At 40.1% G+C, this 25,107-nt stretch overlaps 1 protein-coding gene across 1 annotated transcript in view; it reads right to left on the bottom strand.

Moving 5' to 3' along the window:
* LOC140169311 (ATP-binding cassette sub-family C member 5-like) overlaps window positions 1–24,458 on the bottom strand; it is a 37,532-nt gene extending 13,074 nt beyond the window's left edge. The window contains exons 1-9 of the mRNA XM_072192568.1: window positions 24,231–24,458; window positions 22,977–23,150; window positions 21,812–21,959; window positions 19,729–19,877; window positions 18,941–19,048; window positions 6,333–6,599; window positions 4,926–5,195; window positions 4,376–4,585; window positions 2,329–2,517 (exon numbers count right to left, since the gene is read on the bottom strand). Of these exons, the coding sequence (XP_072048669.1) occupies window positions 2,329–2,517; window positions 4,376–4,585; window positions 4,926–5,195; window positions 6,333–6,599; window positions 18,941–19,048; window positions 19,729–19,877; window positions 21,812–21,959; window positions 22,977–23,150; window positions 24,231–24,455 (1,740 nt within the window). The 5' untranslated portion in view covers window positions 24,456–24,458. The remainder of the gene's footprint in view (window positions 1–2,328; window positions 2,518–4,375; window positions 4,586–4,925; window positions 5,196–6,332; window positions 6,600–18,940; window positions 19,049–19,728; window positions 19,878–21,811; window positions 21,960–22,976; window positions 23,151–24,230) is intronic.
* Between the last annotated feature and the right edge of the window lie 649 nt (window positions 24,459–25,107).

Genomic DNA, 25,107 nt, shown 5'->3' with positions numbered 1-25,107 from the left:
ACTACTACGCATCATGACTAACCTTTGTGAATACTACTGATTTAAAGAGAGTAATCAGTATGAGGGCTGGTACACAACACCCATAGATAATCTGATATATCCATAGATCTGGGTTGTCTAAGATACTACTACTCATCATGACTAACCTTTGTGAATACTACTGATTTAAAGAAAGTAATCAGTATGAGGGCTGGTACAGAGCACCCATAGATAATCTGATACATCCATAGATCTGAGTTGTCTAAGATACTAATACTCATCATGACTAACCTTTGTGAATACTACTGATTTAAAGAGAGTAATCAGTATGAGGGCTGGGACAGAGCATCCATAGATAATCTGATACAGCCATAGATCTGGGTGGTCTAAGATACTACTACGCATCATGACTAACCTTTGTGAATACTACTGATTTAAAGAGAGTAATCAGTATGAGGGCTGGTACAGAGCACCCATAGATAATCTGATACATCCATAGATCTGAGTTGTCTAAGATACTAATACTCATCATGACTAACCTTTGTGAATACTACTGATTTAAAGAGAGTAATCAGCATGAGGACTGGGACAGAGCATCCATGGATAATCTGATACATCCATAGATATGGGTTGTCCAAAATACTACTACGCATCATGACTAACCTTTGTGAATACTACTGATTTAAAGAGAGTAATCAGTATGAGGGCTGGTACACAACACCCATAGATAATCAGATATATCCATAGATCTGGGTTGTCTAAGATACTACTACTCATTATGACTAACCTTTGTGAATACTACTGATTTAAAGAGAGTAATCAGTACGAGGGCTGGTACAGAGCACCCATAGATTATCTGATACTTCCATAGATCTGGGTCGTCCAGGATGCTACTACTCATCATGACTAACCTTTGTGAATACTACTGACTTAAAGAGAGTAATCAGTATGAGGGCTGGTACAGAGCACCCATAGATTATCTGATACTTCCACAGATCTGGGTTGTCTAAGATACTACTACTCATCATGACTAACCTTTGTGAATACTACTGATTTAAAGAGAGTAATCAGTATGAGGGCTGGTACAGAGCACCCATAGATAATCTGATATATCCATAGATCTGGGTTGTCCAGGATGCTACCAAGATCTGTTGATGATGTGCTATTAGATGAAAGCATTGATGCACCCTGAAAAACAAAATATGAGCATAAATACATGTAAATAAATCACTTTAGAATCCATGTTTGGGATAGGTATCTATCCATCACAAAATATTGCGATTCCCATGAGTCTCATCACAAAGAATAGTTTTACTCATAGAAGATATCTTACCCATCTCAGAATCCATTGCAATATTTCCCTTCCCAGAATCCTTTGCAGCATGATGCATCACTTCTTTTCAGCAAATGACACTCCCATTACTTTGTACAGGTTCCCTTTGTTTCATTCTTAGAATAGATTGACTAAACATTGGTTGATATTTAAGAAATAAACATATCTGGACCTGGATGTGCTCTGTTTGTTGATAGCATTATGGGAAGTGTAAGGTGTCTTCTCTAAGTTTTACTCACAGCAGTGGGTGCCATTCACGAAGTGCTAATTTATTGCACATGCTAAGGAAGCCATGGGGCAAAGAGGCAAATGTTTGTCTTGCCCCCCCATTATGTACACTTATGCGATTTTCCCCCCTTGAAATTCACTTTTCCCCTTAATGCTCCCCCACCTCAAAAAAATTCCTGGTGCCATCACTGACCAGTGCACCATTGGAAGAGGTGGAATGCAATAATCCAAGTTTTCAATACAGTCTACTTTTTATCACTTACCCCATCACCTTGTTGGAACCAGTAACTGAGCCACCAATTACTAAATATATTACCAAATATAAACAATACAAAGAGGAACAGCACCAAAAAAGCTACGATAAACCCGCCACATGCCCTGATATAGGAAAGCGCCGTCTGGAATTGGCTTACTCCGGCTTCCACAGATTCATCCTTAATCAAACCGCCTGTGATAACGAGACACAATGAAAGTTAAGACTTTTATTGAAATTCCTGATTAGTGTGGTCTTTGTCAGGGAGGTGAAAATTTCAACCCTTCAAATAGTGTAAAATTGAAAATTGGCCATGTAAAACAAAATTTTACCTTTGTCCCAAAAAACTGAAATAACAATCACTGAGCCTGCTACATGTAGCATCACCATACCCTTTACTACCAACCTTCATATTTCAGTTTGTCTACCATTGATATATCAGATGAAGAGCTTAGGAAGTCTGGCCTCACGTCCTTCTTGCTTCCGATCTCATCTATTGATGAAGTCAAGCTATGATGACTTGCCCCATCAAGACTTGTCTTTGATTCATGATTGCTGCTTGTGTCCAGCAACATATCGTTATTGTCTTCGTTTGGCGTCCATATGAAATGTAAGTATTAGATTTGGCGTATTCTCCATCTTTGGTCATTAAGTCATTGTGTATACCCTCCTCAGCTATTCTACCATCACGCATCAGTACAACATAGTCACAGTCTGTCAAGTACTGTATGACAAGAACATACTATACATTTAGACAAATTACCGTGCAAGTAGAAATTTTTGCATGACTAATTTTCCACGCTTTTCACTGTTTCCCCTGTTTTTAACTTGAGCTGCAACATCATTAACCTTTTATAATGTAGTAAACACAGACTAAAACAGATTCATAACCTCATTATTAAACACGATGCGTGCAATCCAATTACATTTAGTTATTTGTGAAAACACAAACGCAAATCGAGGTCATTAATATCTCACAATTGACCGCAAAATGCGTAATTGTTCCAATGTCGCACACAATTGACCAGCGTTTGCGTGTTGTTGTGCGTCAAACAAACTGCGCACGCTGGCTGCCGTATTTGGATTGCATGCTGCCATATTTGCACAGATTGTGATATGCACTTTTGTTATTGGTCATCCTGTTTTAGCCTGATCGATTTTTGGAAAGGGGAAGATGTAAAAATCATCTATTTTAATAAACTTTTGAGCAAAATTTTTTGTTATTTTGTAAGGTGAAGAGATTAAAGTGACGGTTATGAATGAGGTTAATAACTTTGCATCGGTAATATGTCGGGCATTGTGAAAAATCTAAACATTTTGCTTTGCACCTCGGAATATCCTTTGGGGCGTTCGGGATATTCCTCAGTTCCAAAGGCAAAATGTTTAGATTTTTCACAATGCCCTCCAAATAACCGATGTGCAGTTATTAACCTCTAACTATTCACACACAGGTAAAGTGGCAATCATTCCATGAAGTGCGAGAGATGAAACTGCTACGCACATACTTATGTACCGCCTATTTTTTATCTTTTGCATATAGACACGCAATGCTCTATTGCATAATGCAAAGGTACACAACACTGGCATGATTTGGTAGACACAGACTACCGAATGATCTAGAGACTCATGAATATGTGAGAATTCACAGCATACAAAGCATGGGATCTTTGGCTGTTGGTCAATAGCCTGCATATTTTCTAGTCTGTAGAAGTAAGCAAAAGCACCCCATTATAAATTACTTACTATTAATAAAGGTAAGTGCCCTGGGCGATAATTAGGGTGAATTTGTGACTAATTAAATGTTCCTCTGCATGCACCCAAATACCATGGTCAAATATAACTTTTCAGACTATCCTAGAAAAGTTATAGCATCAGTGAAATTGTGTAGTCAGGTTGGTATTTCATAAAATTCACCCTCATCAGAAAACTGTCACTGATTCATTTCAAACTAAAGGTTTTAGGATTAGTTTGGGTATTGATCATATTGTTTTCCATTGTCCTACCTAAACTCGTGACAGGTTTTATTACCAATGGCTTTGTCTGTACCCTTTTTATAAACCAAAAACTTGTAGAAAGCAGTTTCGGTTTTGATTTCAGTTTCTTACATAATCGTATTACTGCAGACATTTTTAGTTTGAAGTCACCTGTTCAAAGTAGACAAAGAGAAGTCTATAAATTTCACAGTGTAATATTCACAAGCAGTGAAATTGAACAGATCCATCTACATTTGAAAGCATGGTTTCGATGGTCAAATAATCCTACAATTATTTCACTGTGAAAGAATTAGACCATCAAAATTTTGCATGAGACATAATAGCTAGGGATAATAACCAGACTCAACTCCAGTGGATGTCACTTCAAATCATCCCCACGTCACATGGTTAAGGAATAGTTGGTTCTTGGTTACGGCCAAGAACATTTGTACATGTTTGTGACTTAGGGATGACTTGAAGTGACCTCCCATGAGATGAGTCTGGTATATTTATTCCTATATATTAAGTAAAAAGCGACACATGTAGCAGCCGACAAGTGCATCCATTTGATATGGGTTCTTTGTAGATGTACACACATAATAAACCTACCTGTAGTTGATGAGTGACAAATACAACTGATTTCCCATTCCCTTGTAACACATCTTTAATGCAATGTCTAAAGATATGCTGTCCTACGTGAGTGTCCACTGCGCTCAAAGGATCGTCTAATAGGTACACATCTGCATTGGAGTAAAGCGCTCTTGCCATACTAACACGTTGCTTCTGACCACCGCTTAGGTTAATACCCCTTTCACCGATCTGTAAAAAAGTATATATTTTGACAATGTAAATATGGTACTGAAGTTATCATTAACAAAATTCATAAACTAAGTTCGTGACAAGACAATTCAACAAGTTGGTGACCAAGATAATTTGTAATATTACAAATTCTCACTTGCTCATTTTATCAGTCAACTTGCCTCCATTTCATCTCCCTATAAGATGTCTAAATCCTCATCTCTTCATCATCAATCGATCAATCAATCTTACCTCCGTTTCATCTCCGTATGCTAAGATATCTAAATCCTGCAAGCTGCAAGCATCAATGGCTTTGGCAATCTCTCCTCATCATAATCATCAATCAATCCATCAATCTTACCTCAGTTTCATCTCCCTGTGCTAAGATATCTAAATCCTCCTGTAAGCTACAAGCATCGATGGCTTTGGCATATCTCTCCTCATCATAATCATCCCCAAATAAGATGTTTTCTTTTACAGTTGCATTGAATATGCAAGCTTGTTGTGAGACATATGCTATGGAACCCTCTAGTGCTACGGTGCCGTTCATTTTCACCATACGGCCTAGCAGGGCGGATATTAATGAGCTTTTACCACTGCCGACACTCCCACAGATGCCTACAAGAGAACCCTTTATATGAAATAAAATACAATGTTAATACTATATGGTGGTCTTAGCCCACAAACCTAGCTGGGGCATGTTGGTGTTTTAAAGGTAACTGCAAAATGTTCCCCTGGTTATGAGGGTTATTGTCACCGAGTTTGAGTCCTGTACTCTTTAGATGTTCAGAAAATGAAATTCTAAGATTTGACCCCAGATAACCTTTGACCTGACCCCTGCATTGTGTTCCAAAGTGTTTCCCTGGTCAGTAAGTTTGTTGTCACAGAGTTTGAGCCCTGTACCCTTACAGATGCCCGAAAATGCTTTAAAAAAAATAAGAATTTACCCCCTCAATGACCTTTGACCCCAAGTCTGTGTACAAGTTAGAGGCACTGGGTAAGGCCGATGCATATCTGCAAGTGACATCATTGTGCTATGTGGCAGAAGAAGCATTTTGAAGGTATTTGGTTATATACCAGAAATGCCCCTTTAATTACCTTTGACCCCAATTTTGTTTACACCCTAAGAGTACTGGGTATAGCCGATACATGTGTGCAAGTTACGTAATATGTAGCAGGATAAGCATTTTGAAGTTTTGTTGCCAGAAAGAAGAAAATAGCAGAATCAGATAGCATTAGAGTACCTAGCTGGGGGTGTAGCTAGGTAATAATTTTATAGAAATTTTACATTCTATGCAGAACATTACACAAGATCATGCATACAATTTTCCTGCAATATGCACTGTATCTTGCATCCTTAAACAACTTCCAAATATTCTTGTTTCATACTTTCCTGACTTGACACTTTGCCGACGATTTTGGTTCAAAATGCTAGCGGTGACCAGCAGCAAGCCAATATATCGATCACTCTTCGAGTTAACTTGATAGCAACGCCACTCTCATGTATGAGAACAGGATACAAATTTTGGCCAATGAGCACAGAGCAGTACTGATGAGCTGATACACTGGCTTTCAGACATGCCACTGCTGCTCTGTGGTGTATTGCTCAGCAGTGTGCTGCGCCGCTTGCAGAAAAGTGCAAGCGGCATGATGAAAAGTCACACTGCGGCAGAAAGTATTCTCACATATGTGGCATATATCTACCAACACTCTCATTTATTCAAACAAATTGGCATAAATAAATGTTGTCAACCAATAATATACACACCTTTTTAACAACCAAATTCATATCAAAAAGACATGTGACCAAACTTGAGCTATCATCAAGCAAAATCTCCATCTCTCCATTCTTCTGCTGTAGCTGATTATCGCTCCCTTCCTCTGGCTGCTGTTGCTGTAAACTCGCAATGCTGGACTCTGTTGAGCCAGTACTCTCTTTATCCCATGCAAATGTAGCCCTGCCGATTTCTATGGCATTCTCTGGGTTCTTAGGCTTGTCTTGAATGGGCTCCATCTCTTGCATTAACAATAATTCCTGTATTATATAAATTGAATGATAAATCAAGCAATATATTTGATTAAAAAATAAAAGGACGCAGAAGAGCATTCACTTCAAATATTTATCAACGCATTGTTGGCATGGTCTCTAATTTAGGAAAGAAAATTTTCAATCACTAAGACCTAACTTTTGAGACAGTTTGTATCTTTGAAGGCGCAAAACTTGCCATAAGACGCAATGTTTTCCGCTATGTTGAGATATCATCACAATAACTTGTAAACAAACAGTTTGATTGACAGGTGATGTCACAGGCAAATTACTGTCTTTAATTCTAACTTTCATAATAACGCTAATGTTAGGCCAAAAAAAAAAATTATTTGCTTGCCCTCGAATGGATTTTAGAAATTGGGTAGGTCGGTCGGGAAAAGTTATAGTTATATCTGCTATATTGTATCCATTCGTGAACAATATGCACGGTTATATTTTGCCTGTAAATAAACTCATCCATAGATGCGACATCCTAAATGTGCAGGTCGATAGTAGGTTGTATTAGAGTTTAGACGCTGAGGTGGTATACAAAATTGCGGAACCTGACAGTCAGGTACAGCCGCGCCGGACACGTAAACATGCAGGAAATAGTATTTTACAACGTTTCTTTTAAATCATCAGTTTTTCAGACGAAAAATACATGCCATTTTTGGGAAAATTGCAAAAAAAAAACTTTTTTCAAAAAAAATAAGTTCTACGGTCGGGGCTGCCGAGACGGTCGGTCGGACGAGGGCAAGCAAACAACATTTTTTTTGGCCTTATGCTAAAATTGACAATTTGACATCTGGAAAGTAACAGCAGTCTACACCATGATTAACATATTCACATAGAAGATTAAAGTCGTCTTCCACACACGGTTGTTTGATGTGATCATTTATTAATATTTCTAACAACCCATTACATAGTTTTCAATTCTAGACCTGGACAATACCCACAGCTATCAAACTAATATAAACCAATTAAATCGTCGGTCGCAACACATAATGGCGTACGTGAAGGACAAAATACGTTCCCGATCAAAACATTTTTAAAGGATATTGTTGGTGCCAATTTCTGGTTGTGCGCCCCTAATTTAGGCTCATTTGCATATTTGATAGATCGATACAAGTTCGATTGATTGGCCACTCGTGAATTGGAGCAAGCTGTATTTACCTGGATCTCTTACTAAGTTTTAACCTACAAAAGACCTACAAATAGCTACAAATACTGAATCCTGAGACTTTGTGTTGCTGTTTCTACATTAAATGAAAGACGAAAGATACATGCATCGTCCAGTTGAGTAATTTGGCAGTATGAGAAGGAGTTAAAACGAGAGGTGAATTTTAGTTTACCGGTAATTACATAGGCTTGCTCGGTAGAGAAATAATGCTTCAAAAAGGCTCTACATTCAAGTTAAAACTTATGAAGAAAATGAGAAATTCACAATGAAGGAATTGCCAAAGCGTGCTGGTTACCTATAAATGAACTAAGGACATCTTCTAGATACTAAATATCATCTTATTTGCGTCGAAATAAGGCGCTTTGGTCCTCAAAAACCCCGATAAAGTGGATAAGCTTAAATTGTTTTTATGAAAAAAAAGTTTTCATGAACTGACAGCCACATGTGTACACGGGTCACGCTCGATTTTCCCTAGAGATATAGAGGGCGCTGTTGTGGTGTTGTGCGGCCCAGACGGTGTTGGACAAGAAGGAAATACAAGACCTGTACCTAGTAAACTACAGCAAGATTTATCATAAATAGTCTTGAATCTACACAAAATGTCTGGCAGCAAAGATGGTAGTGGAAGTGATGTATATGGGGCTGTTGGTGGTGAATTGCTACAAGAAGATAGGCCAGCAGAGCAACTCCCAGAAAGGAAGAGAAATGGTAAAGAAACCAGGCTGGCCGACTATGGACGGTTGAGAGTGCCGTGGGATACCCACAGCGAGATAAGTCATCATGAGAAGGTGGAAAGGTGGCGCAGTAGTATGACTTACGGCCATGACGAATCGAAACCTACTAGCCCCACTCTAAGACCAAGAGACTTCATTGCAAAAGACTCAGATCGTGCCTCACAATGTTCAGCATCAAAGTCAATAAGGAGCCATGCATCTAGTCGTGCATCTAGCCGCGCATCAAGTAGATATTCAGAAAGAGCAAGGGCATTGACCAAAGAAATAGAGTTGACCGCAAAGGCCACAGTCTTGAAGAAAAGGCATGAAATGGAGGAAAATATGAGAGAATTACAAAGGAAATTAGAAGATGAAGCATATAAACAAGAGCAGATGCAAATACAGGTAGAGTTAGAAGCAGCAAGAGCTATTACAAAGTTATATGAAGATAATTACTACTCAGAAAGAGATAGTGTCTCGGATAATGATACCGATACCGGTAGTATGACGGTTGATGAAAGCATCGCCAAGCGATAATAAGAGCAGCAGAGGTACAAACAGCACATAGTTCTAGGCAACCAGTTTCTGAACAAAAGATTCAACCAGTCAAAGTTTCGCATCAACAACCAGTAAAAATTCCATCGCAAGAACTAGAGACAGTTGCGCAGCAACAAATGGTGAAACCCCCACAACAATTAATGAAAAACCCATCAGAACTGCAACCAGTGAAAAACTCACTACAACAAGAACAGGTAATAAGATCACCACCTACACAACAACAAAATGGTAAAGACCAGAGCGTAGTGGACCTGGTAGAACAACAATCACCACAGGACCAGACTCACAACATGTTGAATCTGGTACAGCATTTGCCACCGCAAGACAAGATTAATAGCGATGTGGATGCGATACAACAATGGCCACAGCAGGACCAGATTCATAGCAACATGGATATGGTAAAACAACAGCCACCGCAGGACAAGATTCGTAGCGATGTGGATGCGGTACAACAATTGCCACCGCAGGACCAGATTCATAGTAACATGGATATGGTAAAACAATGGCCACCGCAGGACCAGACTCACAGTAGATTGAATCCGGTACATCAATGGCCACCGCAGGACCAGATTCATAGTAATATGGTAAAACAATGGCCGCCGCAGGACCAGACTCACAGTAGATTGAATCCGGTAAAACAATGGCCGCCGCAGGACCAGACTCACAGTAGATTGAATCCGTGAACAATGGCCGCCACAGGACCAGACTCACAGTAGATTGAATCCAGTACATCAATGGCCACCGCAGGACCAGACTCACAGTAGATTGAATCCGGTACATCAATGGCCACAGCAGGACCAGATTCATAGCAATATGGTAAATCAATGGCCACCGCAGAACCAAATTCATAGCAATATGGTAAAACAACAGCCACCGCAGAACCAGATCCACAGTAGGTTGCATCCGTACATCAGTGGCTACCGTGAGGACCACACTCAAATCCGTACAACAAGGGCAACCGCATGATCGGAGCACAATACATCTGGTAGAACAATGTCAAACGAGGACCAGACACAAAGCATAGTGAACCCGTGCAAATACAGCCACCGCGAGGAAACAGGTTATGGCCCAATGAATCCAGTACAACAAAAGCTACCGCAGTATCCAAGTCAACTTACCGGTAGTGAAGATTACAAGAATCAAGTCATAAATAGAAACACAAGTACTGTGGACCAGAATCCATGGTTAGACCCCACTCCACAAGTCTCAGCCAACAGAATGAGTAGAGTGAATGACAATGTGGAAATAGAAGAAGATGATATAGGTGGAAGAGATAGAGAGGTAAAATGTGACGATAAGAAGCCACCGGTGTCATCTGAAAACCAAATGTTAAGTACCTTGGCATCAGCAATTCTGAAGCAAAGTAAACATGCATCATTACCTCAGAGAAAGATGAAGTCATATGATGGTGACCCCCTAGAATATTGTAGCTTTATTGAGTCATTCAGGTATTGCATAGAAGCAAAAACTGATAATGAGATGGATAAGTTGTATTTCTTAGACCAACACACCAGTGGTGAACCCAATCATGTGGTGAAAGGATACCTGAGCAAGGGCCCAAAAGGGTTTGAAGAAGCAATGAAGCATTTGAAGAAGAAGTTTGGGGATAAGTTTGTGATAGCGGAAGCCTTTAAGAAAAAGGCTAGAGGTTGGCCAGAGTTAAAGCGTGATGATGCAAAGGCGTGGTCAAGTTATGCAATATTCTTGGGTGAATATTTAAATACCATGAAGAATTTGGAATGTCTAAATGAGATAGATCATTCAGCTACAGTCAAGGTGCTGCTTGAGAAGATTCCTTACCCTATTAGACATCAATGGAGAATTAAAGTAGATACCATACAGGAAGTGGAAGGTCGCATGGCAGGGTTTCAAGATTACGTATCATTTGTGGACAGGCAGATGAGAATTGTGTCTAATCCTGTCTATGGGAATATTCAAGGTACTACCAAGGAGAGTAAAAATCCACCATTCAAAGCCAACAAAAGAAGGTTAAACTTCTCCACACATGCCACTGAGGATAGTAAACAATCAAGTGGTAATGATGCAAAGGAATCACCCCCAAAATGGTGTTATGACTGTGATAACAAATCACACAACACATCAGATTGCAAAAAAAAAAAAAAAAAACCATATGAAGAGAGAATTGCAGTGATAAAGAGGAAAGGCCTCTGCTTTGCATGCTTGAAGAAGGGTGTTCATCGGGCAAAAGATTGCAAGAAAAAACTGAAGTGTAGAACATGTATGAAAATGCATCCTACAATTTTACACAGAGAAAGGAAGCCAGATAACGCTGCTGATGCCTCCATGGCGTGTGGCCTTACGGGGGCCGGCGCAAGCTCTTTGCTGTCGGTGGTGCCAGTCACAGTGTATTCTCCGAACTCCGGAAGACAAGTTAATACCTATGCACTGCTAGACAGCAAGAGTACAGCAGTATTCTGTACAAAGAGCCTCCAATACAGACTGTCCGCAACAGGAGCAAAGACAAGGATTCGTGTGCAGACCATTAATGGTACTAAGTGCATAGACACTAACAAGATAGCCAACTTGATTGTCTCAGACATTGGTGGTGAAAATCGCATAGAACTACCTGACACATATATTCAGGATACCATACCTGTAACCAAAGATGACATCATAACAGGCAAAGATGCATTAAAGGCATGGCCATACTTACAAGAGATTAATATACCAGAGATGAAACCTAACGACAAGGTAGAACTTTTGATAGGAAATAATGTCCCAAAAGCTCTGGAACCAACAAGAGTAATTCAAGGCCAAGACGATGGGCCGTTTGCCTGTAAGACACAACTTGGGTGGGAAGTCCATGGTTTGACTACACAGACAGACAAAGTATCTGTGCACAGGATTAAGGTAGAGGAAAACATTCAGCAGCAACTGATAGACCTCTATAACCAAGACTTCACAGAGAGATCGGTAGATGACACCCCTCAACGATCACGTGATGATCGAAGATTTCTTGATATTGTACAAACGTCCATAAACCACACCAAGGGCCATTATGAGATGCTGCTACCTCTCCGGGACAAGCAAATGATCTTTCCCAACAACAGAGTCATGGCTGCCAATAGACTGGAACACCTGAAAAGGAGATTTCAGAAAGATGCTAATTCAAAGCTGAATACGCCAAAGCCATGAATGAAACAATTGAGAATGGCTACGCAGAAGCAGTCCCAAATGACGACACACACACAGAGGGTAGAAGGTGGTTTATCCCACATCATGGAGTTCGTCATCCAAAGAAACTCAAAATCAGAGTTGTGTTTGACTGCGCTGCAACATTCAGAGGAACCTCGCTAAATAAGCAACTGCTTCAAGGCCCAGACATGACAAACTCCCTTGTGGGTGTTCTATTGCGTTTTAGACAAGAGCAAGTAGCAGTGATGGCAGACGTGCAAGGGATGTTTAATCAAGTGAAGGTGTCGGAAGAATGCAGAGACCTCCTACGTTTTCTCTGGTGGCCCAACGGAGATACATCAAAGGCGATGAAAGAGTATCGTATGACTACACACCTCTTTGGAGCGGTTTCATCACCAGCCTGCTCAAACTATGCCTTGAGAAGAACAGCTATAGACAACACTTGTTCTAAACCAGTGACAGAGACTATAAATAGAAACTTTTATGTTGATGATTGCTTAAAGTCTCTGACCTCAGATGAAGAAGCCATCACCTTAGTTGAGGATCTCACCTCAGTGCTGAGCAAAGGTGGTTTTAAGCTCACCAAGTGGGTGTCCAACAGCTCCCAAGTAATGAAAGTGATACCTGAAGAGGAGAGAGCAAGCGGAACCAAGTCCCTTGATCTTCATGTGCAAGGTAATACGCCTCCTGAGAGAGCTCTGGGAGTTCTTTGGTCACCTGAAACAGATAAGTTCAGCTTCAAAATAGAAGTGAAAGACCACAATATGACTAGAAGAGGGATACTATCAACAGTGAGTTCCCTATATGATCCACTCGGATTAGTGGCTCCCGCCATCTTGCCTGCACGGCTATTACTGCAAGATTTGTGCAAACTGCATCTTAGCTGGGATGATGAAATCCCTCAAGAATACCAAAGACAATGGAAGGACTGGATATCCGAGCTGCCAAAGTTAGAAAACTTTTCCATCGCCAGATGTTTCAAGCCTACAGGCTTTGAGAGTCCAAAGACAACGCAACTTCATCACTTTGCAGATGCCAGTACGGTTGGCTATGGAGCAGTATCATACTTGCGTATGGTAAACAGTTCTGACGAAGTACACAGTCAGCTTCTCATGTCCAAGTCCAGAGTTGCACCACTCAAAAGGGTCACCATTCCTAGGATGGAGCTTACGGCTGCCACAGTCGCAGTAAGAATGGATAACATGCTGCGTAAAGAGCTGGAGCTTCCCATAGATCAGTCTGTGTTTTGGACAGACAGTACTACGGTACTTGGATACATTAGCAGTGAAGCTTCCAGATTCCAAACATTCGTGGCAAACCGGGTTGAGCTCATCAGAGAAGCAACAGATCCTTCCCAATGGCATTATGTTAAAAGTGAAAGCAATCCTGCTGACGAATGTTCACGTGGCTTGAAAGTACAGAAATTTCTCGATAACACTAGATGGATCCACGGACCAGAGTTCCTGCAGGAGCCAGAAGACAAGTGGCCTGAAATGCCAAGACAAAGAAGCATCGACATAGATGATCCTGAAGTGAAGAAGCGAGTTATAAGCCATGCAACAGTGACGAACGATTCAGCAATCGACAAACTTCTCACATACTACAGTTCATGGTATCGTCTAAGAAGAGCAGTGGCATGGATTCTACGAATCAAGAAACATCTTCGCTACAAAGTTAGACAGAAGAAATCAGAACATGTCAGTACAACACTGCAACAGAGTGGTGAAGACCACACAGACAAAGACGATGACAAATATGGAAGTCAAGCACGAGGCACCAAACTTTTGAATGCAAAGGACATACGAGATGCAGAAACAGCAGTGGTGAAATATGAACAGTCCAAGGCTTTCCCAGAAGAGATCAAGATCCTGGAAAGACAGTCACTGGACCCTGCATCAGAAAATGGAAAGCATGATAAGTCACATGTGCAAAGATCAAGCTCTATCAAAAAGTTGTGCCCATTTCTTTTTCGGAAGGAGTTGTTACGGTCGGTGGACGCTTGTCAAAGGCAGCTTTACCAGAGGACACAAGATACCCTATGATACTCCCAAAGTCATCAACTGTCACAGAGTTAATCCTGAGAGAAATACATGAAATGACAGGCCACAGTGGTCGTAACTACATGCTTCACATCCTGCGTAAGAAGTTCTGGATTGTAAATGCCAATAGCTGCACAAGAAAGATAGTAAACAAATGCGTATCCTGCAGAAAGTACAGCAGAAAAGCTGAAGTGCAACGCATGGCAGATCTACCCAAAGATCGTGTCAAACCAGACCAGCCACCCTTCACAAATGTTGGAATGGACTTCTTCGGACCATTTTATGTGAGAGTAGGTAGATCATCTGTGAAACGATATGGAACCATATTCACATGTCTAACAACACGAGCCGTTCACATAGAGAAGGCTGAATCAATGGACACATCGGCATGCATCAATGCAATCAGGCGGTTTATCGCTCGACGAGGGCAGGTGAAGTCCATCAGGTCAGATAACGGCACAAATATGGTTGGTGCTGAAAATGAACTGCGACAAGAAATCCAGAAACTCAATCAAGCACAGATTCACAGTACTCTACTCCAGAAGAGCATAAATTGGATCTTCAACCCCCCTGCTGCATCACACCACGGTGGTATATGGGAGAGGATGATTCGATCAATTAGAAAGGTACTGAACTCCGTCTTGCAAGAACAAGTTCTGACAGATGACAATTTACACACATTGTTTTGTGAGGTGGAAGGGATCTTAAACAGCAGACCCATTACAAGATCATCAGATGACATTGATGATTTAGAAGCTCTCACACCCAACCACCTATTGCTTCTGAAGGGACAACCTATCTGGCCCCCCAACCTCTCAGAAGATACTGATCAATATCTAAGGCGCCGATGGAAGCAGGTACAATATTTGGCCAACATCTTCTGGCGCCGATGGATAAGACAATACTTACCTCAGCTACAAGAAAGGCAAAAGTGGCTATCCCCGCAGCGCAATGTCCAAGTTGGGGACATTGTCCTTATAGTCGACGACACCCTACCCAGAAATACATGGAGGATGGGAAAAGTTATGGAAACTCTACCCGACAAGAGTGGATATGTCCGCCAAGTCAAGGTAAAGACTCGGGTGTCAACTATTCTGAGACCAATTAGCAAGATATGTCTGCTACTTGAAGCTGAAAACCCAGCAAAAACACCTGAACAAGCTCCAAGAACAGAAGAAACAGAGAATCAGCAAGACTTGACACCTGATAAACATGATCAGAAAGCGGATTCCAGTAATGTGACTGCGAGTAACCTGCGTCACAAGGGAACCAGAACCAGACCGCGTATCAAGCCTAGAGAACGTCTGGATCTATAATACATGTGCATGCAGTACACATCTCTGCAGCATGCCATGACTAATTCTGCCAGAAACAGACTACCTGTATGACATTGTGTATACATACCATTATAATGCAGTAAAATCTCACATGGAAGGACCTACCATTGTTAAAGGTGGATTTCAACTTGGATAACCACCAGAACCAGTGCAAGACACCAGAACCATTGTCAGCTATTATGAACTATTCTGAGCAACCTTATATTACAAAATATGGTGTACATGTAATTTCAAAGTACCACCATTAATTGTGGCAAAAACATTTATTGAGTGTGATGATGAAAGAAGAAGACGAAATAGATGAAAGGAACTGTGCATGCAAAATATAGCCAGCATGGCATAGTTCAAAAGCGAGCTTGAGGCGCCATACCCTCAGGATTCTGGGCAAATTGTCAAGTGATTTGTCCATGGGAAGGAAATGTCCCAAAAATGCTTAAGTTGCCACATACTATACACAAGCTGTATAGAATTGACTGAACATTTGAAAAGCTGAATGTTGCTCAAGCTGTGATATGGGGATTTGATTTGAATGCTACCAAGTGGGGCTAAATTCTACCTGAGGAGCTGTAAAATCCGTTAAAATGGATGAATTGAGTACTGCAGAGTGACAGAGAACATTTTATTTCCGTAAATGACGAGACTGTTTATCAGCTTCTATTATGGTTTCACGGATGTGGAACTGGTCTGCGCAGCATGTGGTACACAGGTGTAATCTGCGTTGGAACTTGGAACCTGTGTATAATTTGTGGACAATTTACAAGCCAGGATCATGCTTTATTATCTGGTATGGAGGATTCAAGACATTATCGGCATCCGTAACTAGTTGGGTGATTCTTGAATTTAAACTTTGCAGCTGTGCACCTGTAAATAACTGAGAATGGAACAAACATTTCTATGGCACATTAATTTGTGGAAATCTCCCCAGTGTGTGTATCCCATGTTTGTGCACAGGGAGCCCTTAATACCATAGTCTGTGATAACACCATTGGAGCCATCAATGTGTAGTGTGATAGCGCTGTCTGTGGTTAAATAGAAAACCACCCGACTCAACTTGGTCATCTAGCTGTAACATTTAAATATCTTCAGGCATGTCAGAAGTTAGGAGCTGATTCTACCATTGCCGTTGTGTTTCTTCACTCTTCAGGCATGTCAGATGATAGGAGCTGATCTACCATTGCCAAAGCCAAGGGAGTAAACCATGCTCTTGGGACCATCTCCTTGAATGATTTGGACTGTTTCAGAAAGACAATACATAAATAATTTGATTCACATGCTTGTTTTGTTGCAAATGCCAAAATCTAGTGTTTTTTTTATTTTTTGGATTAGGGATATTTGGAGTTAAATTGCCAAAAGTTAGTTGTAACAAAATTAAGCAGGCATGTGTTTGATACATTGAGCAAATTCCAAGTTATCTAGTTACTTATCTTCTTGTGTTGAAAAGTAACAACACACTTGCATGACAATTAGGTTAGGTTGTAAATTTGCACAATTCAAAATGTTCTTTCTTTCCAAGTCAGTAGACTGCTGGTTTTGTGCCTTTTACTTCACTAAAAGAAAGAAATTGTGCTTAGCTTATCATGTCATGCAGAGTTATTGTACAGTGTTCTGTGCTATGGAACCTTTAATCACATCTAGGACTTGACTTCATTAGAAGAAGAACTATGAGCCATAACATGTTATGTGATAGTTTTGCTAAAGTTGAATATATTCATGAAAGCTTTCCCTTATTGCATGTACCAGTTCATTTTGGCTTGTTGGAAAAATGGGATTCCAAATTTTGCCAGATTTTTCTGGTCTTCGTTTTGGTCCAAATGTTTTGTTCAAATTGGTCCTTGCTGTAGGTACATGTTACTTGGGTGTGCATTCATGTATATATACACATTCTGTTTTATTGTTATTTATGATGAGCTAAAGAAAGTTTATTTTTGAACGTATTCAAGTGCTTGCAAAAGAGCTGTGACCATAAAGTAAGGGTCAATTTTGATATAAATTTGCAATCCTTTGGCTTGATTGCACCCTTTTGGACAAGTACATTGTAATAACACAATTTTAGTCAATCATCTTGTGTTTCAAATTCAGATTTATTTGACAAACTCATTCAGGCTGTTACATGGTAAAGTCTGTGAACTTAAGTTTTTGAGTAGTGATCCCAGGTATGTTTGGACATGTTGGTGCCAATTTCTGGTTGTGCGCCCCTAATTTAGGCTCATTTGCATATTTGATAGATCGATACAAGTTCGATTGATTGGCCACTCGTGAATTGGAGCAAGCTGTATTTACCTGGATCTCTTACTAAGTTTTAACCTACAAAAGACCTACAAATAGCTACAAATACTGAATCCTGAGACTTTGTGTTGCTGTTTCTACATTAAATGAAAGACGAAAGATACATGCATCGTCCAGTTGAGTAATTTGGCAGTATGAGAAGGAGTTAAAACGAGAGGTGAATTTTAGTTTACCGGTAATTACATAGGCTTGCTCGGTAGAGAAATAATGCTTCAAAAAGGCTCTACAGATATGCTACTAGTAACGGACTCGATACTCCTCCACGGTTATCTCGCAGTGGCCCGATTCCATTTGTAATTTAAGTTTAAGGTTCAAACTATTAAACTGTATCTTTAACGGTTAACTAGGAATACCTATTTAGGATAATAGCTAGCTCTAAACCTGTACGCCGCTATGTGAAACGGCAAATTTTGAAAATCACTCTACGCCACTATGTGTTGCGACCGACAAAATAATCTTCCATTATTTTGAAAGCCATATGCCCTATGCCTGTATAGGGTTTGTCTACATCTTCCACAACTGTAGTGAGTATTTGAAATGGAAGCTACACCATTGTCTCTATTTGAAACCCATACTCCCTCTGTGGAAGACTTTTGCTAAACCTTCCACAGGGGGAATGTGGATTTCAACTGGAATAGACATTATTGCACATGATCAAAATATAAAACAACATCCCAGCATGTACACTTGCAGGCATAATAAATCTCTCTCCCACCTTGTCTCTCTCTTCCCTCTATCTCTCATTTGTTCTTTCTCTTTCTCTCATCAATTCTTTCCTTCTTTTCTGAATAAAACCTGCCAATATCTTAACCACATGAGCACTACTACACTTTCTTACTGTACCCCTGATTGGTTAATTAAATGATATAATCATCTGAGTAACCAATCAAAAGAGAGCTTATCAAACTTTTAATTTGATAAGCTAAATCTCCTTCAGCCTGCTGACTATTCTTACTCAAGCTTGTAACCAGACTCAGTGTGCAAAGGGAGGAAAAGAGTATTAAAAAAGTCTGATTAAAAATTTAAAAAGATTTGTGTCATCCCAATTTCACTTGTAACAAATATATAAGCCCATACTCACCTTAACCCGTGGCATGGCCACCAGTGTTTCTGCAATTGCCTTGGCAGCAACAGGTGTTCCAGTTATAACAATTCGTATAGCATTCAATAATGCCAGGTAGGTGAAAGCCTATAAGGAATCAATAAAACAATAATCACCAATTTTTGAATCAGAAAATGAATCTTGCCGATTTATAGTATACTATGCCAAACACACAGGGTCTCAGCACATTGGGCTATTCCAGCTGATATCCATACACCCCCAATATGGAAGACATGACCTTAACCCTAACACTCATAATCGTCTGGTTGGCATGCGGGGGGCCAAAGGTTCGAATCACCGGGGTGCCAAGTGACTTCTTTGTTCATCTTCTCTCCTTTTTTGTTTCTTCTTTAACTTCCAATAGCAAAAAGCAGGGTTGGGTGTTAGGGTTAATCTTCCACACAGGGAATGTGCATTTCAGTGGGATTACCAGAATGGGTAACTCAATTTACAATGAACACTCCCTGTGTAGGAGATTAAGGTCAAGTCTTCCAATGAGGGTGTTTGAATTTCAATTAGAATGTCCCATTACTCGGAATAGCACTGATCATTAGTAGCCCCAAATGACTCCATAAACTATTTATAACTAAAATTCAGGGACTTGCAGCCAAGCAGTGCACACCCTAGATCTACCACAATAAACCTTTGCAACCAGGATTAGCTCCCCAGAACCAAGGCAATTTGCAGTACAATTTTTTGTTGCAAGACAACTGAAAAATGTTAGAAGAAAAATGCTAAAAGAACAAACTAGTAACAAACAAGCCAACCTGTGCTACATCTATGTCATAGCCAAGTGATGTATGAAGGATGATGGTAAATGTTGCACTCATGATAGTAACTACAGGCGGCATACCAGTACTGAGACTTTGTATATAGCCAGTCTTCTCTAGAGCACTACGTTCTTGATTGCGTATAGCTGAAAATTGAAGGAACAGTAATTTTGTATTACAACTAGTGCACCTGCGGCTGTGAGAGCCCAGATGCTGTGAGAGCACTGGCATGATAGCGATACTGTTTGACCCCAGATGACCTTTAAACTCGGATGACCTTGGTGCAATTTTTTCATGCTCCCCTCAGTCATAATGAAGGATTCCACCTATCAAGTTTAAGCCCAATAGGGCAAAGTTTCAATTTAGCCCCTACATGACCTTTGACCTCGGTTGACCTCAATTTTGTTTTATGATATATTCCCCTCAGATCAAGGATTGCACCCACCAAGTTTGAACCCGATAGGAGATAGTTTGAAATCCATGACCTTTGACCTTTGACCTCGGATGACCTCCATATAATGTTTTTCATGCTCCCCTCATACGAAGGTTTCAACCCACCAAGTTTGAGCCCGATCGGACAAAGTTTGAAATTTGACCCCTCCGTAATGACCTTTGACCTCGGTTGACCTCGATTTTATTTTGTGCATTATATTCCCCTCCTATCAAGGATTCCACCCACCAAGTTTAGGCCCGATCGGACAAAGTTTGAAATTTTGACCTTTGACCTTGACCTCCGATGACCTTCAAAACCACATGGCCAACATGCTTTTCCCGATACCTATCTATATGCGAAATTTCAGCGCGATGCGTCGAAGCACGGCGAAACGTATAGCCGGACAGACAGATAGATAGACAGATAGACAGATACAGCCCGCTTATTATTTTATTAGTACTAGTTCACCCGTTGCTGTGAGAGTTACTGATAGCGATGCTATTTGACCCCTGATGACCTCTTTTGACTTTTTGACATGTTCCTGTCATTCTTTTTTCTACTTTTAAGCCCAATTGGGCATAGGCCTACTGACCCCATTTGACCCCGGGTGACTTCGGTTTTGTTCATGCTCATGTGATATTAAGATGTAGCCCCTGGATGACCTCGATTATATTTTTTATGTGTTCCCCTCATATCGAAGATTCCACCCACCAAGTTTGAGCCCGATCGAACAAAGTTTGAAATTTGACCCCCTCCGTAATGACCTTTGACCTCGGCTGACCTCGATTTTATTTCGGGCATATATTCCCTCGTATCTAGGATCCCACCCACCAAGTTTGAGCCCAATCGGACAAAGTTTGAAATTTGAACCCTCCGTGATGACCTTTGACCTCGGTTGACCGCAATTTTATTTCGGGCATATATTCCCCTCCTATCAAGGATTCCACCCACCAAGTTTGAGCCCGATCGGACAAAGTTTGAAATTTTGACCTTTGACCTTGACCTCCGATGACCTCGAAAACCACCCGGTCAACATGCTTTTTTGGATACCTATCCATATCCGAAATATCGGATCGATGCGTCAGAGCGCCGCTAAACGCATAGCCGGACAGACAGACACACGGACACACACACTTCGCTGGTTATTTTAGTATAGTAGATAGATACAAATCAAACCACATCCCTCATCTGCTATAAGGTATGCTTTCTATATCAGTTCGGGGGCACTCATAATTCAGAGACGTCTCTGATATCAAATACTCTTGAAGCGTCATGTCACAAACAGTATGCTTTCTATATATCACCTCATGACAACTTTCTGGGTTGATGACTGAGAAAAGTTTCGGACTAGGGTGATAGTGGGTGGGGATCTGAGGGGTACACTTATTATTGCTCCATTCAATCCCAAGGACTGAGTTCCCTCATGGTTTATTTACTAAATTCTAAACATAGAGAGTGAAATATAGATGTTGTATTTTGAGCCCTGTCTATATACGCTTATCATAGTACAGACATGTTTTAAAACCTGCTCACCATGGTCATTTACGTAATTCTATGAAATCATACAAAAGGTTACAATTATTACATGCTCTCCAAAAACTATGCAAAATAAAGGTCATGATGATAATTATGGGGTTGTGATCTTACCTCCTATTTGCTTTGAGAATGGAATCTCCCAAGCGTACATCTTGATAAGCTTAATGCAAGTGATAACTTCACTCATGAGACGTACGCGTTTATCTGTGATTTTAATGCAGTGTTGACGGAAGTGAGTTATCAGTTTGGACAAGAACACCTGTATATCAATAAACAAAAATAAACCAATTCACAAAATATTATAACAACTTCACTCATATGACTCAACTTTATAACTCGGACTCAATTTAACTCAATATTTTAGGATTTGAGACTTGACTTGAGTCTTAAATCAACTAGAATTACACGGTTAGTAATTAAGGTGGCCCCTACACAAAGGTGTGTAAATAACAAAGGTTTATAAATACAAATAATATGCAAATAAGCTCATTAATATTCATAAATATGCAAATAACATGACACAAAACTATACAGCACATAAGGCCACCACATCCAATCACCAAAGTTTGAAGTTGATCATTTATTGTGTTAGAGTGGATTAATGACAAAACATGCAAATCAGATCATTATTATTCATAAATATGCAAATAACATGTCACAAAACTATACAGCACATCAGACCACCATATCCTATCACCATACCAAGTTTGAAGTTGATTAGTTATTGCGTTGGAGCTATACACAGTAGATGAATGAATTTGCTTCGGCACAGCCAAACAAAGGGAACGAATTGAACAACCAGGCAAAAATGATAACATTAAGCCCCACATATGTGCGGGGGCCGTGACAACTAATAGTGATTTATAGAGTGTGTTTCCCCCACTGCAGCCCCCCTGTCTACGGGCCTGGAGGTGACACACATATATTGGGCTTTATTAAGCACCTCCCCTTTGAGCACACTGTCCCATAAAGGCCCCATATTTTTAAGTCCCTGTCATCTAAAGACCTCTAATTTCTTTGAAGAACTGTCAACCAAAGGCCAATTTGTTCAACTTCCATGTATTTTCCATTTAGGCGTCTAAAAAATCCACCCCTGTCTGACCAACCCAGATTTTTCATTTTTGAGATTTTTTGTTGTTTTTGATTTGCTGTATGCATGTAAAATAAGCTGTTTTTTTGGCTAAAAGTGGACAGAGTTTGATAAAAATTGTTGTATACATGTAAAACCAGCTGTTCTGGGCAAAACCCCGCCACCTCCTATTTTCTTTTCACTGACCTGTAGTGGGTAGAACATGATATAAGATGCCGTCCCAAGAACCGCCGTCCATCCAAGGATTACGTAAGAGGCAATAAGACTGAACACACAAATAAAAATTCCAGCAATTGCCACCGGTAGGTACAGGCCGAGATCAAACACTCTTTGGCTGTCGTTTGTACACAGATTAATGAGCTGAAAACAGAAGAAAACAGAAATCATACTTCAAATCATGTTGATTCAAGCTGAGATTCCTGGGGCATATTCTTTGTCTGCCAGAGGAAGAGCCTATGCTCTCTACATGCCAACTCATGGCAAAAGGAGACCTCCTGTTTAAACCCTTAATGTACTATCTTTTTTCAGAATATACCTTTATTGTTTTCAAAACCGATTTTTTTTTTTGGCATATTTGTAATACTTACACATGTTCCAACTTAAATATATGAGCAAACTGTCAAATTCACCCTATTTGTAGTAAAACGGGATGATTTTGTTGGTCCAACATATTATCATAATTTTTCAGATTATGATAATATGTCAGAACGATCACAAATCGTAGTCTCCTACAAAGTCAGTTTGGTTACGCTCCCTCCACATGTGGAGGGAGCGTAACCAAACTGGCTGCATAGAAGACTAACTCTGTGGCCGCAATCGCCGTCCTAATCCAAAAAGTGCAAAATATTTCGAGTGATAGAGGTGAAGTTTATGTTGTTGTTTCTTTGCAAATTCCCAATGTTTTTTGCATCCAAATGTATTGGGAACTTTTATAATGATTGCATATTATCATTTTGGAAAAAAAAAATTATTTAAAAAGATCGTACATTAAGGCTTTAAAAGGTCTATTCAGTGATTTGTAATTCTGAATCTCATAAAACACCTTTTAAAATAGCATAGGTAATAGCACTAACATGTCCTACTAGTGGGGTGGTTAAGCCAAAAGCTGTGTACTATTAAAAGACAATTCTAATGACTTATTCTTCATTATTAAACAGTGGTGTAGATTTCTTTTTGACATTGGGGGAATGGGGTTGGAAAAAATTCTTGAAGTATAGCGATCCAGCACCTTTTGGTGACAGAAAAAGATCATGGTACAAATGCGTGTGAAGCGTGAGAAAGTTTTTGCCATTTTGAAGTTAAACTGATGAAATATTTAACTTTTAAGCTCTTGACCATTTCCATCACATTTTGCCCCTTGAAAGTTGCCTTCCCCCCTTTTGCCCCCCCCCCCTGGCTACACCTCTGGATGAGTATGTGCATGTTACATCTGTAGCTTACCTCTCCAACAGATTTCCCCTTTAAACTACGCAATCGTAAGATTTTATGATAAACCATCGCCACCAATGCTGCTCGTATCCTCCCAGCCAGACGTACACCAAAGTAATACCCCAAACTCACACAAGTAGCCGCTGTGAACTGGAGACTTGTGAATGCTACAACTAACAAGGAGCCATAAATAAAGTCAGGTTCAGGTGATTGTGTAAAGGCTATGAGTCTACGCATTACGACGGTCTGATGAAATAAATGGATTGACAAGTTATTTGGGCATGTGCACTACCCATCGAAGTATCATCCTCTAACAACTAGTTTGATTGGTTGCAAAGAGGCCTATGTATTGAGCCAATCAGAGGTATGCCAAGTATGATCAGTAGGACTGAAGGATCTACAAGATCTATTTCAATTGGTTACTCCGATGATTATATCATGTAATTAACCAATCAGAGGTACCGTATCCACGTAAGAAAGGTAGTTGTGGGCATGGGGTTATACAAGTGAAGAGTTACCAATCAATATTCATGAGAAATGTGATCCAATTTGAGTTACAATCAGCAGAGTGGTTGAAGAGGAAATAGCTACTGCCTAAGCTGACCTCTAAATGACCTTTGACCTCATAAACATGACTTTTGATATACATGCTTATATAGGCTTTTTAGCTTGGCTTGAGCATTTTGTTTGAGCCTGATCCCATCAGGACCCAAGCCTGTCTCCACACGCAGCGACCGTTTAAACAAACAAACAAACAATAAATTTGTGAAGTCCAGTAATGTAGGGTTGACATTTTTGTCACACCCTGTAAAACATATGTGTACACATACACAAAAACTGTTCTCATTTAGTCTCACCTTTAACTTGTTCGGAAGGGACTAACATGCAG

Source organism: Amphiura filiformis, chromosome 14 (assembly GCF_039555335.1).
Source record: "Amphiura filiformis chromosome 14, Afil_fr2py, whole genome shotgun sequence".
NCBI classification, from domain to species: Eukaryota; Metazoa; Echinodermata; class Ophiuroidea; order Amphilepidida; family Amphiuridae; genus Amphiura; species Amphiura filiformis.
Note: the sequence above shows the minus strand (reverse complement) of the source record. Positions and strands in the feature narration are given on the sequence as shown.